The sequence below is a fragment of the Perca flavescens genome, chromosome 3 (genome assembly GCF_004354835.1).
Source record: "Perca flavescens isolate YP-PL-M2 chromosome 3, PFLA_1.0, whole genome shotgun sequence".
NCBI classification, from domain to species: Eukaryota; Metazoa; Chordata; class Actinopteri; order Perciformes; family Percidae; genus Perca; species Perca flavescens.
This window is the reverse complement of record NC_041333.1, coordinates 68,484-83,917: the sequence shown is the minus strand read 5'-3', so window position 1 is coordinate 83,917 and position 15,434 is coordinate 68,484. Positions and strand designations below refer to the sequence as shown.

The window sequence follows — 15,434 nt, the reverse complement described above, 5'->3', positions numbered from 1 at the left end:
CTGGGAGAGATTCTCTGTCAGTGTGCAATGATGCAAGCTGTTGTAAACCTGTCTTATGTTGTAAACTCATATGAGTCACGTGAAAGTCAGTGACATTATTAGTCACTTCCTGTGAGTCGTTTAGCGGCCTCAAACCATAACATGTGGCTTCTGGACCATTCAATATCCAAGCTCAAGCCTGACAACAGAGCTATGAACTTTCAGCTTCACTAAGACCGCGAGTAGGCTACCTTCCTTTATTTGATTGGGTCATTAGTCAAAGAGAATGCAGCCACATCTGATCACGTTTGATCACGTGCCATAGATCAGGAGACATTGCTGAAAACGCAGTGAATAAAATGGAAATAGGCCTGCTAAGAGAACAGTGAAACCAAAGTAGTCTACTGCCTCAAAACAAAACAACCCCCCCCCCAGAAAAATCGATTAAATGCTTTGTTATTTGAAATTGAGCTGCAATTAGCCTATTTATTTTGTACTGTAATAGGTTGCTTTTTAGCCTAGAAATCTAGATCTAGATGCACCCTAGCGGCAGCAAATTTAATTTGCAGCCAGGGGCATCTAGGCACTCTCTGTTAACTTGCGAGCTGGAAAAACCAAACTCTAGTCAGGCCAATCACATTGTGTATAGAGTGGGTGGGCGGGGCTTATGACTGCTGCTGCTGCTGGGAACAGCGGTCTTCTAGAAGACTTGGAGTTCAGCTTTTCTTTGAGAAAAAAAACAAAGAACAGCACTGAAGTCATTCTAAAAAAAGTAAGATGTGTTCGGAGTTTTGCCGACCTGATACGGCAAAAGTTTAATCTATCAACTAGCTTATCTTCCTTCTTCGTTGCTCTGCCTGGTTGTAGTGCTATTCTATTACGTGCAGAGGGAATTTGAAAGACAACCATTTATCCCGTCCCTCGGATTGAGCTCTGTCAATGGTGAGTTCCCAGACCCAACATCTGGATGTGAGGCTGGCTTGTCAGGCTAGCTGCTTTTAGCAGGCTGTATACTATCTTGAAATGACTATTCACTGAACGCAAGTATAATGACAATGACTTGAATTTGCCTGTCCTTGACATACATTTCGAGCAATATTTTTTATTCTAACATTATTTATTATTTATAATATTTTTATTTAAAATGGGTCCATAGAAATCTCTGCCGTTCATCACACACAACAATGAAACTGGATCATACATTCAATAATCCCCATAGTCCTGAGAGGTTGTCGTTAGTGCTGCATTTTACCACCAGATGGAGCCATTATGCAACACATATCACACTGTCCATGTCATGTTTCTCTAAATGTCATTATATTTGATTAATTCATTGTTTTTATGACATTATTATTAAATGATTAGTTAGCATAATTATTCATTAAAAATGTCATAGCCTAAATAACGTTTTTAAAGTTAAATCTATTATTAAGTAATTCATGATTTGTAACAAGGTTAACAATGAGTCATTATTAGAAAAGGTCCATTAAATAGCCCCTACATGATTACCTGAAGTTGGACTTCAGTTAACAATACATCTTTTTGTAAAGTTAATTTCTTTAATTATAGACAAATTCAATTACTTTTTGCAATGATCAGTAGTCCCTTAATGTACCCATAAATTGAGAAATAAGTGGTATTGAGTTTAATTATTATTAATTATTTAATTATATTAACAGTCAGAAATAAAGGTGTTGTCTCAAAAAGTAGAATCCAATGAATACAATACTCCTATGTCATTAAGTCTAATTTCAGGGGGGTTTGGAATCAGGCTAATTAAGGCTTATTCTACTTTAGCTGTAAAGTAGAATAATTAATACATGTACATGTTATTTTGAATCTTTAAAATATTAGTTTTTAAGGTTTTTAGAACTCTCCTATGTAAGATAAGTATAAGGTAATGTAAATTTACGGAAACAACGTATGTTGAAAGAGGTTGGTTTCACACAGGTGTAATCCCAATAACAAATTATGTAACTTTACCAAGAAGTCATGTGGTGGCTGGTTATTATTCTGGTCACCAGGGCATGAATACAATCGCAAAGACCTGCAACAGACTTATATTGTTATATTGAACAATCTCAGCATCAGGCTGTATCCTGTAGGTCTGAAGCAAAGACATCACATCGAGACACTTTGGGATGGAGGCGCAAGCTATTCGGTCACCAAAATGTGCTTTGTTTTGACATGCAAGAGGAAAAACAGAGAGGAAACTTTGACTGTAAATCTCATGTCGTGGCACAGTTGAGCAGGCAGTTTCATCAAAACAGTCTATTAAGAACTTCAGAGAGAGGGACACAATAGTAGGGTTGCACTGCTTTAGCCTCTTATTACACCAAAGAAATGCCATTTTTGGGAGTAAAGCGGTGACATTGAGTCATCTTTCACCTTGTTTTGGAGCACGTGTGGTATTTGCAAAACAAGCCTTGTGTGAGAATGAGAATGTCCCTTAAGGTGAAGGGTTCTGGGTGCATTTCCTGGCAAGAATCAGTAAACCAGTAAACATCCAGCGACTCTGTAAGATTATGTAATGAGAGCAGTCCTCCTCAATGGCAGTGCCACCAATCTACAGGTGTCCTGACTGGTCAGTGAATGATCTAATAAGCATGAAAAATATTTGATATGCATGGCCAGATTAACCTGCTAAGGGGCCCCTGCTAAAAATGAGACAGGCCCTTTTAAGACACAACTCCTAGTATTCCTTCCTATGCTGGAATATGATATGGCTCCATGTTTGTTCCTGTTTTACAGTAATTTGACTAAACAAATGAATTCAGTACACACCATGTAAGAACAATATCAACAGAAATAATGAAGATTCTAAAACTACATTTTTACTAGATGATTGCAAAGGCGCTATTAGTTTAGCCAGCGTGGTCTGTATGAATGTACTTTAGCCTAAAAAGTTCAAAGAAAGACCTTCTGTATTCCTTTAAGCTTTTAGCCTGGCTCTTGTTCACAGCTAACTGAAACCATCTTTACACACAAGTCTTTATGTGCCAGGAAGGATCGATTTTATCAAACAGGCTGCATATTGTCCTCATGTGTAACTGATACAGAAAAGGTGGAAAGCCAATGTGGTTTAAAGAGCCTTCCCATCCACAAAATACTCTCAAATGCAACAGGTGGACAAGTCACAAAACATGCTTTTTGACCTCTTGTGTGCCTGGAAAATTATCTTGAATCCCAAACAACAATTATGGTAGTAACTCATTAATCTTTCTACTTGCTTACTCTGCAACAAGTAGGTCTAGCAAGTTAATAGGAATGTGTTTTTGGGGTTACCCGAGGTCTTGTGTCTGCATGAAACCCCAGCAACTTGCACGTTCAGTTTTTCTACTGAAGCCTTACATGTATATATATATATAGCCAATAATGGAGGCTATGATACGTGAGGATGTGTTTTAATTGAATGATGAGTGGGTGGCTGAGAGGCAGCAAAGGGAGAGAAATGCACTGTAATTATATAAGCTCTTTTCCCCCAGTGGGAGCCAAGATCATAGTGATCTGAACTGCTTCATGCACCCAACCGCTTATTACTCAAACCGTCTAACCGTGTTTTAATTGTCCAACAGAACTGAGTTCAAAGTGTTGTTGCCTTTCATTTATTTATTTCTCCCTGCTACATTTGCTGAAGTGTAACATGTTTTCCTCTGTCACATGATACCACTGACATGGTTTGGTTCTGCAAAATATGTAGAGCCATATGATGGGTGATCTTTTGTCTTGCTGTAAAACATCGTTCTCATCATGGTGATAGATCCCCTTTGGGATAGGGTTGTAATAAAGTGCTCTAAGGTCTTTAAATGGAGACATGTAAAATGTCTTATTTGAGCTCATAATGTTTATGACGCAAGACAACACTGGACAATATGACTGCCTTGACCCTTGACTCATGCAGCGTCTCAGCAACAGGACAATGACACAGAGATCCTGCTTACGTATATATTAGTTGTGGCCTTTCATCCAAGATTACTGTGGCTTTGCACACTGTGTTTACAGGATTATATCAGCTTTATGCACGAGACAAGAGGTCACTAAGCAAGTGGCAGAGAAACATGTGTGCACTTTAAAACACAGATAATTGTCATGTAAAGTTGAGAAAGAGCCGACTGGTGATGAAAGTGGGATTATTTTGTTTTGGATGACACTACGGAATGACGATGCGCTTCTTACAGCTAAGACAGAGTTATTTCCACTTGCTTTATTAAATCCGCTTATTTGTATAAAAGCCATTAGTGAACACTGTTAAGAGCTTGCTGTGAAATTAGTAGCTTACATTTTAAATCGTGTTTTTGTAGAATTGAAAAATATTGTGTGACTACTAACTTGATCGTTAAATTACACTGTGTATTGAAAACGAATGAATTAGTCAGTACGTTTTGCTTGTCCAGTGTTATTAAACCACTATATGTAGAAGCAATGTAACAAGAAAGAAACATCAAAACTCACTATATTAAAACTCATGTCTTTTATTTTAATAGTTTAACAGACCAATGAGATATTGTTTACTTCAGCCCATTGGCCACTTAGGCAGAGAAAATACTTAATTCATCATTTCCAGTACAAAAGTCTTGAAATTGAGGAGAAAAAAAACGGCTTCGTAAAAAACACTTTATTACAATTAAGACAGAATTCATTATTGCAGTTAGACATTTCACAATGCCAGAACATACTGTATCGATCAAAATATTGAAAATGTGTTTACAGTACAATAGGTCAGTGTGTTTGTACAAGGCACATATAGGTTCCGTTGTGTTGTAGTGATGACACATTTCAAAGTTCAGCTGATGCTGGAACCATGACAAAACACCATACATCCTGATGGTCAAAAGTACATGTTTACTTATTGTGAAGTCTCTGCTATACTGTACAAATTAGCCCATTATCTATAAATACCAAAATGGCAAACCTAACCAACAGCTCTTGTTACCTATTATCTATTTAGAGAGATGTGCTTGCAAAACATTCACTGCTTGATAGCAGTAGTGGAAGACTTTTTTTTTGTGAGTACTAGTACTAGTAGAATGTAAAAATGTAAAAATAGTCGATCAGTCTTGCATTCAATATTTTACTTAAGGAAAAGTAAAGATTTTGACCCAAAATGTATCAATTGTCAAAGTACTCATTAGGCAGCTGGATTGCTCTTGTCAGTGTTATAGTAGATGTAATGTTATTGGATTATTATTACTAATCTATCGACACGTAAATTACATTTTAATGTTGTATCTGGTTGAGATGGGGCTCATTTGTATGTACTTTAATCTATTTCATATTATCTTAATATTGAAAGGTACTAGTGGGCTAAAGCTGTAAGATAAATTTAGTAGAGTAAAAAGGACAATAATTCCCTCAGAAATGTAGTAAAGTAAAAGCAGAAGCGGCAAAAAATGTAAATCCTGAAATAAAGTACTTCAAAATTGTACTTAAGTGCAGTTTTAGCGTATATGTGCAAAGTTACGTTCTTATATTATACCATACGGTTTATTGCTATTTAGATGTGGCTACAAGTGACTATGTAAAACATTTCTAATAACTTTCACCTTATGAATAGCCCTTCCTTTGATTTCTTGTGATAAAAGAGAATTGAATAGTGTTTCTAGAATTGGCTGCTTAGAAGGATTATAAAATCTCTCTATGTGAGAATATAAATACTGACAGTAGGATTTATGTGATGTGTGTGAGCGTAAGGGGTCTTGCTTTAAAGTGTAACTTCATTTTGATACAACGTAAATGAAAAAAAGTTTTTAATTGATTCTTCAACCACTCTTCTTTCATTCCCAATCATATTCACCACCACTTTCTTTCACAAGCAAGACTCAGGTGTCAAAGAAAACAAGCCTTGAGGGCGTTGTATTCTAACAGCAATCAGATGCATGCGGTCCACCGTGTGGTCATGTGCTGTCGCTCTGACCAGAGGTCTGTGTCTAGCACCTGTGGATACGGAGGGCAGGGTGCGCGTGGATCATCTTCTATGGCAGAAACAGGCTCACACCCCAGTGACGTTGGCCCAGGCGGGGAAGGAGTCCAGGTCAAACATGGCCTTGCCCCAGCTGTTGATGGCCAGTGTAATACAAAGGATGCCAATGATGTTCATGACTATTCCTGTCCTGGCCTGATGGAGAAGAAGAATACATAGTGATATTAAAGCAATAGTTGGACATTTTGGGAAATATGTGTGTTTGCTTTCTTGCTGAGAATTAGATGAGAACATTGATACCACTCTCATGTCTTTCCGTGCTATGGGCCCTATCTTGCACCCAGCGCAATTGACTTTGTACACAGACGCATGTATCATTCCTATTTTGCACCCGACGCACAGCGGACTTTTCCCTCTACAGACTCACGTCGGTAAATTAGGGAATCAACTTGCGCTCCTGGGGGCGGTTCAGCGAAAAGAGGAGGCCTGTTCTGGCACAAACGTTCCCTAGTGCTATTTTGCAGTTTCAGAAAACAATTCCGCCAAAGACCAGGAAAACCCTAATCTAAAGTTAGTGGCGCTTTATTCAGATGCTATTTTAAGGGTGCATGCTTTGCCATAATATAGAGTGTGCACACCGCGCATACACTTTGTTTCTCTCATCTAGACGGACCCAGCAGTTTTAATTTTTGCAAACCATACATAAATACAAGGAAAAATATGACCTTGTTTTACACATTTCCTTGAATCATGGATGTGTTGATGACATAAATGAGGAAATATTAGAGGATTTAAGGAGATGTGATGTTCAACTGCATGTGCCAATGCCACTTAACCCAAATGCCCAAGCAGCAGCACGGGAGAGGAGAGACAGAAGAGCTGCATCGTCTATAATGAGGTCATCTCGGTCTAATGTTAGACTACATTGCAAAAATGTCACCATGCATTCATAACCTCGTGATTCAGTAAGAGTGAGCCCAAAACATCGGAAAGTGTGTTTTCTTTGACATTTCTTTATTTACATTTTGTCAAAAAGAAAAATCAATAGCAAACGTCGGTCTCCTCGGCTGTGAACCGCTCCTGGCGTGCGCCCATGGATGTATTAAGAGCGTGCACCTAGCAAATCCGCCATTATAATAGCAATCCGCCATGGAACAAGCGTGCCTGCTTTTAAAGGGAATGTGAGATAATGCTCTGATTGGTTACACCTATGAGGAATGTAGCTACTTCAGACCAACCCATTTTAGATTTGCATTGGGCGCAAGAGTCATTTATCCCAGTCATGACAGTCATTAGCAGCATCAGCGCCCGAGATCCACCCACAAAGCTACTTGCGTTTGACGTTTGATACTTTCAGATTGTTAAAATAGGGCCCTTGGTCTCATCAATTATCCGTATCAAAAATCATGGGGCTTATGTGCTAGACTATTTCTTATTCTCACAAGTGAAGTAAATTAAGCTAATCCGCTGCAGCTTCATATTTACCATAATGACATAAAGGTGTGTTTGGACAGAAAGCAAAGCGATTGCATAAAGTCAAAAGAGGCTTGATTAGACATCACAAATGGATGAGACGTGTCCTCGCGAGTTGACATTGTTTCAGCTTGAACAAGAAATTTGCTTATTCTAGGGCTTATGAATCTTCTTTACAGACACATACTGATGACAGGAAAAAGGAGAGAGACCAGATGGAAATAACCAAATGGAGTCCTTGGAGTTCATCGATCAGTCAGAGCATGAGCTGCGACACAAACACACAGGCACACTCTCATATACATACTTGGTGCCTCTGTTTTAAGCGCTATGTAATGTAATGTAGACAACCAGTACATTGGCTGATTGGGTCACAGCAACATAGAATGCTAAAATTTTCATAATTTGAGAAGTTATCGATCACCTCAGCTGACTCTTGGCAAGAAAGCAAATAAGCAGATTTCCCAAACTAGTTATTCTTTTAACCGTTATTTAACCGTTATTCTTTTAACAATTGCAAATGACTATGAACACAGAAGCTCAGCTATCCTTAAAGTGTAACAGTGGCCTTAAAGTGACAACTTTGCAACATGTAATTTACTGAACAAACACAACCAACTGCTGCCATACTCACCATGTCAGCAACCTTGAGGTATCCATAAGAGAAGACTATAGCGTTTGGAGGCGTAGCAACAGGCAGCATGAAGGCAAAAGAGGCACTCAGAGTACAAGGCACCATGACGTACAGTGGATTGATTCCAATGGACTGAGACTGCAATAATCACACAGAAAGCTTCAACAGTCAGAGACAGGGATTAACAGAGCCTTCATCACAAAATCCACCAATCCTCCATCTGCAACCGTAATCACAAACTCATAAATCAGAGTGAAAAGTGTACAATTCTGTGCAGAGTGAGAACTCTCATTAGGTGAGTGTAATTAAGATGTAATTCCTGCAAGCGCTGGGATGAGTCATGATATCTGAAATGAAAAGCACTCTACATATGTAGCGATAATGGCAGACTACTGAGATGCAGAAAACTTTACTCTGCGGAATTTGCATCTGAATTACATATCCTGCAGCACAGTAGTTTACAAGTGCACAGTAATTTCAGGTTCTCAAAATAAACAAGGGGTGAAAGAACGTAGTTTATAGTTAGTCTTCTTTAAACTATAGGCTGCATATCAGGTCACCACGATGACAGTGTTTTGACTTGTCTGATGGTTTGTGTTTAAATCAAATAAGAAAGATTCTCTTGACAGGATGACATAAAGTGACATACCACAAGCCATTGTGGTTTCATCTCCTCACTTTCAGCTGCATGTGACTGTTCAGATGCTCTTTTCTTTCTCTCTTTTCTTTGCGTTGGACACCCCTGTGCACCCACTTTGCTTCACCCTCAATAAATATCTATCTGAATACCCCTGCTTGGCATTGTCTTTAGCAACCCAGCCTTGGCGTTCTCTGGAGTGCTCGACTAGCGGGTACAGTGATGCCATTCTTCAGCAGCAGCGGGGTGGGCAGCATTACAAGGCGCTGGGCTGAATTGGTGTGTTTGGCAGATTATAAATGGTAGGAGGGGCCCGGGGAAGGGGACCAAACACATTCAGCCTGAATGACCAACTCGATGGGTAACCAAACAGGGGAAAATAGGCCGGCTCCCACTGGGAATAGTTTCAATGCTGGACTCCAATTGGGGAAATCAGTTCAAAAGAAATTACACTATGTAGCACTTCACCTCACTGAACCACAGCTGCCAAACATAATGATCTGTCTCCTGCAGTCTGAGATCCTACCTCTGCTTCTGCTTTGTTCACACATTATGCTTTCTCTGTCTCTCTCCGAGAACTTACCATTGAGGCTAAGACAGGTAGGAAGAGCGTTGCAGTGGCCACATTACTGGTGCACTCTGTGAAGGTAGCAATCAGCAGGCATAAGATGATAGCAATTGCCCAGGGAGGGATGTTTTGCAGGGGTGTCATTTGATCTCCCATCCACTTTGAGAGTCCTGATTCCTAAAGAGAGATAGATATATATGACATAAACATATACAGGGTTAGAATCTTTTCTGGAAATGAAAACAGTATTTATCTATACAGCTGAGTCAACGTTTGCTCATTTACTGTGAGTATACTCTAATTCAGCTTTGTGCATCATAAAGGACAGCATCCTCTGAAATCTTACTCAGGTGTATTTGCAGCATAAATATGCAAAATAAATACAACAAAAGCAACACATCGAGGGGCGGAACGTTTGATCAAGCAGCAGCAGGAAATGTTTGGTTTGCCAAGCTGTAACTAAATGATACGGCATTAGGAAAATAAGCCGCAAACAATGAGGCTGATTTTAATTTTTTTTTAAACTTAACGCTGGATTACATGCTGTGCTGTTTCTTGTGAATCCCTTGTGCATAGGAAAGCTATTTAAATCCAGTGTGTGAATGGTGGACTCCACCACCAACAATAAAAATGCTATACAGAGAGGCAATTAAAGAATGTAAATACATTGAATGAAAAAAAATCTTGACATTAAATAGTATAAAAAGACAAAACACAGCCAACAATGAAGCCACCACACTTCCCCCTTTTGAGATATTATTAGTCTTGCCATATTGTGTGTAAGCTTTTGGCCTGATTTCCCATTAACATTTTAACTGTCACTGCCACTTACTTCACTGCCCTTGGCAAGAGCAAAACCTCCGCCAAGAAGAAGCACAATGCCCCATGGTAACTTCTTTTGGGCAACTTTCCAGGTGAGCAGAGGTGAAGTTGGGCCAGCAATCTGATGGAGTGCTACACATCCAATAAATTCAATGTAAGTATTGCATCATTGCACAGTCTCCAGCTCTCAAAACTTGGATATAACTGTATGACATCCTGTTTCTTCCATAATTCTGCCAGCTCACCTGTGTCAAAACTTTGAGTTCTCCAGGAGCAGAATTGTGGGGGTTTAGAGGGCAGAACAAAGAGAAGGACGGCTATGAAGATTGCCACTGTGGCATCTGTCACATACCTGGGAAGTGGAGTGATGAGAGAATGAACAATCTTAGATATATGAAAGCAAATAAGTCATACTCTTAAACTAGATTAATGTATGAGATAAAGTGTATTATTTTATACAAACTCTGCTTTGGAGTTGAAGATATCTGTCGCCCAGCCGCCAACAAAGCCTGGGTCCCTTGTGAACCACATCACCACCAGCAGAATGAAGAGACCTAGGACACTTATCTCTCCAAAGGACATGGACCCCAGCCGGCGATGCTCCTCACGGATCACATTATAGGCAGCAATCTCCTTCTCTGTCTTCACAGCACCACAGCCCCACGTCTTCTTAAAGCTAGAGGGGTCACACAAGGGTGGGGGAAAAAAACCTTTGTGTCACCTTTACACTTAATCACACTCCTGATGCGGTAAAAGTTTCCTGATGTGGATTCAAGTCTCTGTCACTTTAATTAAGCTTTACCCATCACCAAACTCACTTGAATCCCATGAAGACAAACTGCAGCCAAAGCCAGGCCAGTGTGAGCATGAGGATCATGTTAGGGAAGGCAAAGCCGAACCAGGAGGCAAAGTTAATCACATCTCCATTTTGAGGAAAAAGTCTAAGGGGAAACAACAAAAGAGAATATAACATTGCTTTGAACAATATTGAAAGTAATAGAGAATGACTAAAGAAAGCTTTGAGAAAACACTCACTGGTTCATCTGGCCCTTGAGCACCAGATTGGGACCGGTTCCCGTCAGCGTGGCGGTGCCTCCGATGCTGGCAGCGTAACAAACACACAGGGTCATCCCTTTACACATTCTCCGCTTTTCTGCTGCATCCTTATGCATGGCAGCTTCCACTGTGGCATCCAAGAAATTCACCACCAGTGGGCCTTCAAACAAAGAGCAAGGAATGAAAAGAGCTACTAGCAACATAGTTTTTATTGGCAGAAAAAAATGTCTATGATACTGTCAGAGGTGTCAAAAGTATTTACATTCATTACTCAAGTAGAAGTATAGATACTAGGGTTTAAAAAGACTTCTGTAGAAGTTGAAGTATCAACTAAAGCTTTTTACTCAAGTAAAAGTGTAAAAGTACTGGTTTCAAAACTACTTAAAGTATACAAGTAAAAGTAATGTAAGGGAAAAAAATACCATTAAGGACAAAAGCTTAGGCCGCGCCACAGTGGCCTATAATGCACTACCCCACCTCCACAGAAAAACATTTTTCTAAAGGCCATAATGACTATAATGTTATATTTAAATTTTAATGTTGAAAAATTTGGGATGCACCTGTTTCAGCCTCAGTTTATGCCCATTGAAAATGAACGCATTTTATTACAATGCAAATACATTAAAGAACCGTATGTGTGTACTACTGAGCATTAACATGTGTTTCATGGAGCGGAAGATATGATGACTAGTTGCCTATAAGTATTGTAATAGCTCGTGGTACTTGGGTGCGCAGAGCTTGCAGCGCATTCGAAAGGAGTTGTTTTTGCATGCAACCATTTCGAAAAATTCTTCCAGGTACGGCCAGGGATGTAGAAGGGTTGGCTGGTCTTCCTGGCTACCAGCCTCCTCGCTGGTGCTTGGTTGGGACATTTCGCTCGAGTCCTCTTGAGTGATGTGATTTGTGTCATGTGCAGGTGTGATAGATTGCGTACAAACAATAGGGTGTCGGAATGGTATACTGCATGTTTATACTTCTCATCCAACCACAATCAAATTCACTCTATCCGGATGGCACGATTTATCTGGACAGGTTTTTATTTATTTTTTTGTATTTTTGAAAAATAACAAGTCGGAATTAAAAGAAGCCGAACTGAAATAGGAGTAACAAGGCTATTTTTAAAATGTAAGGAGTAGAAAGTACAGGTAATTGTGTGAAAATGTAAGGAGTAGAAGTAAAAAGTCTGCATTAAAATAATTACTCCAGTAAAGTATAGATACTCCAAATTTCTACTTAAGTAAGGTAACAAAGTATTTGTATTTAGTTACTTCACACCTCTGGATACTGTAACTATTTTTTGGCTACACCGTTTTTGAAAATGGCAGTTGCTTACCTTCACTCTTTTTCTCTGTCTGTGGAAGCTGTTTGCTGTCAGGTTCTGATGTCTGGAGCTGCTCCTCTGAGCTGAGGATCTGAGGTATCTCTGCCTCACTGTCATTGAGCTGCTGCAGCACTGCTTGGACAATAGGCACCATCATGGCTGTAGTGGCCGTGTTACTGATCCACATGGACAAGAAGGCTGTCACACCCATGAAACCCAACATCAAACTGCCAGGTAGATTAAAAAAACAACTTTTAGTGGAATTGGATTGGATTGGGGGCCCAAAATGTTTTACAACAATCATCAATAAAAAGAGAGGAAAAAATAATTGTATGATGGCAATAGACAACTTCACATAGTTTCCTTATCTATATCAGGTTGATATCTAAATAGATACAGTATGCTTTGGAAATGTAGGTCTGAAAGATGAGAAGCCAAACAGGGAATCTGCTGTGGGGGTTTTATCTGAGCCACTCACAGTGCTGGACGCACACCAACAAAGAGCAGCACTCTCAAGGCGATGCGCTTGTGCAGATTCCAGTGCTCCACGGCTACTGCAACCATCAGTCCCCCCACAAACAACAGGTTTGTGTCCTTCAGGTACTGCATACACACCTGGGCCACACAGAGTATGATGTGTGTGAACAGACATTCATCCCTGCTGAGCAAATTCTACACACTGCTGCAGTTATTTTACTTACATCTTTGGATTTCATGATGCCAAACGCAGGGAATAGGAGGGTTGGGAGCAGAGCTGTTACAGCCAGTGGAAGCACCTCTGTGCACCAGTAAACCGCCATCAGGGCTATTACATAGGCACATTCTGCCTCCTGCATAAAAACATGCAAAAAAAAGTTTAAAACATACAGCAAATGTGCACACACAAACACACACACACACACACACACACACACACACACACACAATTGTAAGGTAAAAACTACTGTTTCTGTGATCAGTGAGTATTACATAATTCAAAATTAGACATTATGATGGCTCAAAGGGTAAAGATAAGTGTGTGTGTGTGTGTGTGTTTGCTGTTCTACTATTTTTTGGTCACCCGTGTGTACATTTACCTACATCATACTGCTTTTAGATTGATAAAAAAAAGAAATCAGTTTTTGCAGCCAAATATTCCTAACCTTTGTCTTCAATCAGTTTGAGACCTCATCCTCTGTCACTCTCATCTGCTCTTTGCCAATGTTCATGGCTGCTTTGCATTGAAGTCTATGTCTATCATTACATGCTTGCCGTCTTTATGCATGCCTCCATGTCACATGTAGTGGTAGCAACGCAGACTGAACCCTTTGACTTCGTGTTCCCACGCTGGACATGACCCTTCATGTTAACAAAAAGGAGTTAAAATAACAAGGCTTCAGAGCGCTCCAGCCTCAGGCAACATTAGACATGCAATTTGCTCAAAGTGCGCAGTTCACTTGTGAGCCTCATCAACAGGTGCAAGAGAGAATGAGTGCAAATCAGAATCATTCATTGAAACGACATTTATACGCAACAATAGCATTTTTACGCGCTGAATGTTGGCAGTTCATCAGCCTGTGTTAAAACTGCATGCACACAACGTTAAATGTTTCCCTAATTAAACTAACTAAAAAATTATATTTAAAGTATAGGCTTAAGGCTTTTGCGGCAATTCTTTTTTAATTTAATTCAAATCAGTGACTTACCGATGTCCCGATCACTAAAGGCAGTGGAAGAAGAAGAAATGGAGCTGAGAAGAGGATAAGCTCATTCTTAACAGAGCGAAGATATTTGAAGAATGCCATCGTGGAGGAAAACGGAGAAAAGGAGGCTTTCGCACTATGGATCGCGCTATTGAGGCACAGAGGAGAGGAGGGGTGAATCCCACAGCATATAAAGGAGAGAGAGAGAGAGAGAGAGAGAGAGAGAGAGAGAGAAATCACAATGAAGAGAGAGCGAGAGAGAGAGAGAGGAGAGAGAGAGAGAGAGAGAGAGAGAGAGAGAGAGAGAGAGAGAGAGATGTGCTTTGATGCTCACACCCAAAACAAAAGAGCTGACTGACTGATTTTTCTCAGAATCAACACAAATAATCACAAACGTTTATTGATACTGGCTGAACTGCACTGAGTAAACTTGAGGTTCCTGCATATTGACAGGTGCTTTGATCGGGAGCCATTACTTCATTAACTTGGTTCTAACTTATTTAGTGTAGTAAAGAGGATTCTGTCAGTCATGAGTGTTAAGTGAGTAAGTTTATTCATGTTTGAAAGAAGATAAGTTGAATACTTGTAGCTTTTGCATCATGCATAGGTGGTCTGTGATGCACTGTGATGTGAAGTAACATGTAATCTGAAAAGAACAAGATATGCATTGCAGATCACCGTGTCTCACACAGTGTTTTCCAGAAGCACTAATGCAATAGATTTCAACATAAAAGTGACTCATATGACTACACAGGGGCGGTTACTTGAATCACTACTGCTCCACCTTATTATTTTTGTTGACGAATGGGCCAGTGAATTGAAATTATCTTCATCATAGGTACTGCTGTTCTATCAGACAAATATAAATAAAGGGCAGCTAGGGCCGTAACCTGGATTTCATAAATACTGGAGGTCATGAGTCCAGCTTCCCTCAGTGAGACCCCACACACCTGAGACATATTTACCTAGCCATCAAAAAAGATTGTGATGATGGTTTAAATGCTGTTTCATACACTGCAAGGATAAAGTGTGGTGTAAAAATACTAAATTCCTTTAAAATTGAAAAAAAGTCAAATCTAAAGATAGTTCCACAAATGCCAACAAAAACAAACTGCGCCAACCTGGACCACCAAACATAACAAACACTCTTCCAGTGTTCCAGCCAATAACCGACAAGAAGGATTTGGGGGCAGGCCCGTATTAAGACAATTAAGACCCCCTTTACTCGTGCTGTCCTCCTGGCAAAAATATCAGACATAATCAAGGGGATTTCTCAAATGTAATTTACCAATTTGTCCAACTAAGTACATGTAGGCATATGAGCAGTGAGCACTATGTCTCA

General features: G+C 39.8%; 1 protein-coding gene across 2 annotated transcripts; it reads right to left on the bottom strand.

The window, feature by feature from the left end:
• Window positions 1-4,581: 4,581 nt before the first annotated feature.
• LOC114552609 (solute carrier family 13 member 5) lies at window positions 4,582-14,255 on the bottom strand. Of its 2 annotated transcripts, XM_028573542.1 has the most exons (13): window positions 14,096-14,183; window positions 13,553-13,748; window positions 13,112-13,240; window positions 12,889-13,025; window positions 12,423-12,637; window positions 11,069-11,249; window positions 10,852-10,974; window positions 10,497-10,709; window positions 10,279-10,385; window positions 10,044-10,165; window positions 9,227-9,388; window positions 8,007-8,144; window positions 4,582-6,094 (listed from the first exon to the last, which is right to left on the bottom strand). In XM_028573542.1, exons 3-13 carry the CDS (start codon window positions 13,208-13,210, stop codon window positions 5,969-5,971), a joined length of 1,623 nt encoding a protein of 540 aa, XP_028429343.1. In that variant the 5' UTR covers window positions 13,211-13,240; window positions 13,553-13,748; window positions 14,096-14,183; the 3' UTR covers window positions 4,582-5,968. The 2 variants fall into 2 exon arrangements, with proteins under 2 accessions (XP_028429343.1, XP_028429342.1); XM_028573541.1 differs by lacking the exon at window positions 13,553-13,748 and having other exon boundaries at window positions 14,096-14,255.
• Between the last annotated feature and the right edge of the window lie 1,179 nt (window positions 14,256-15,434).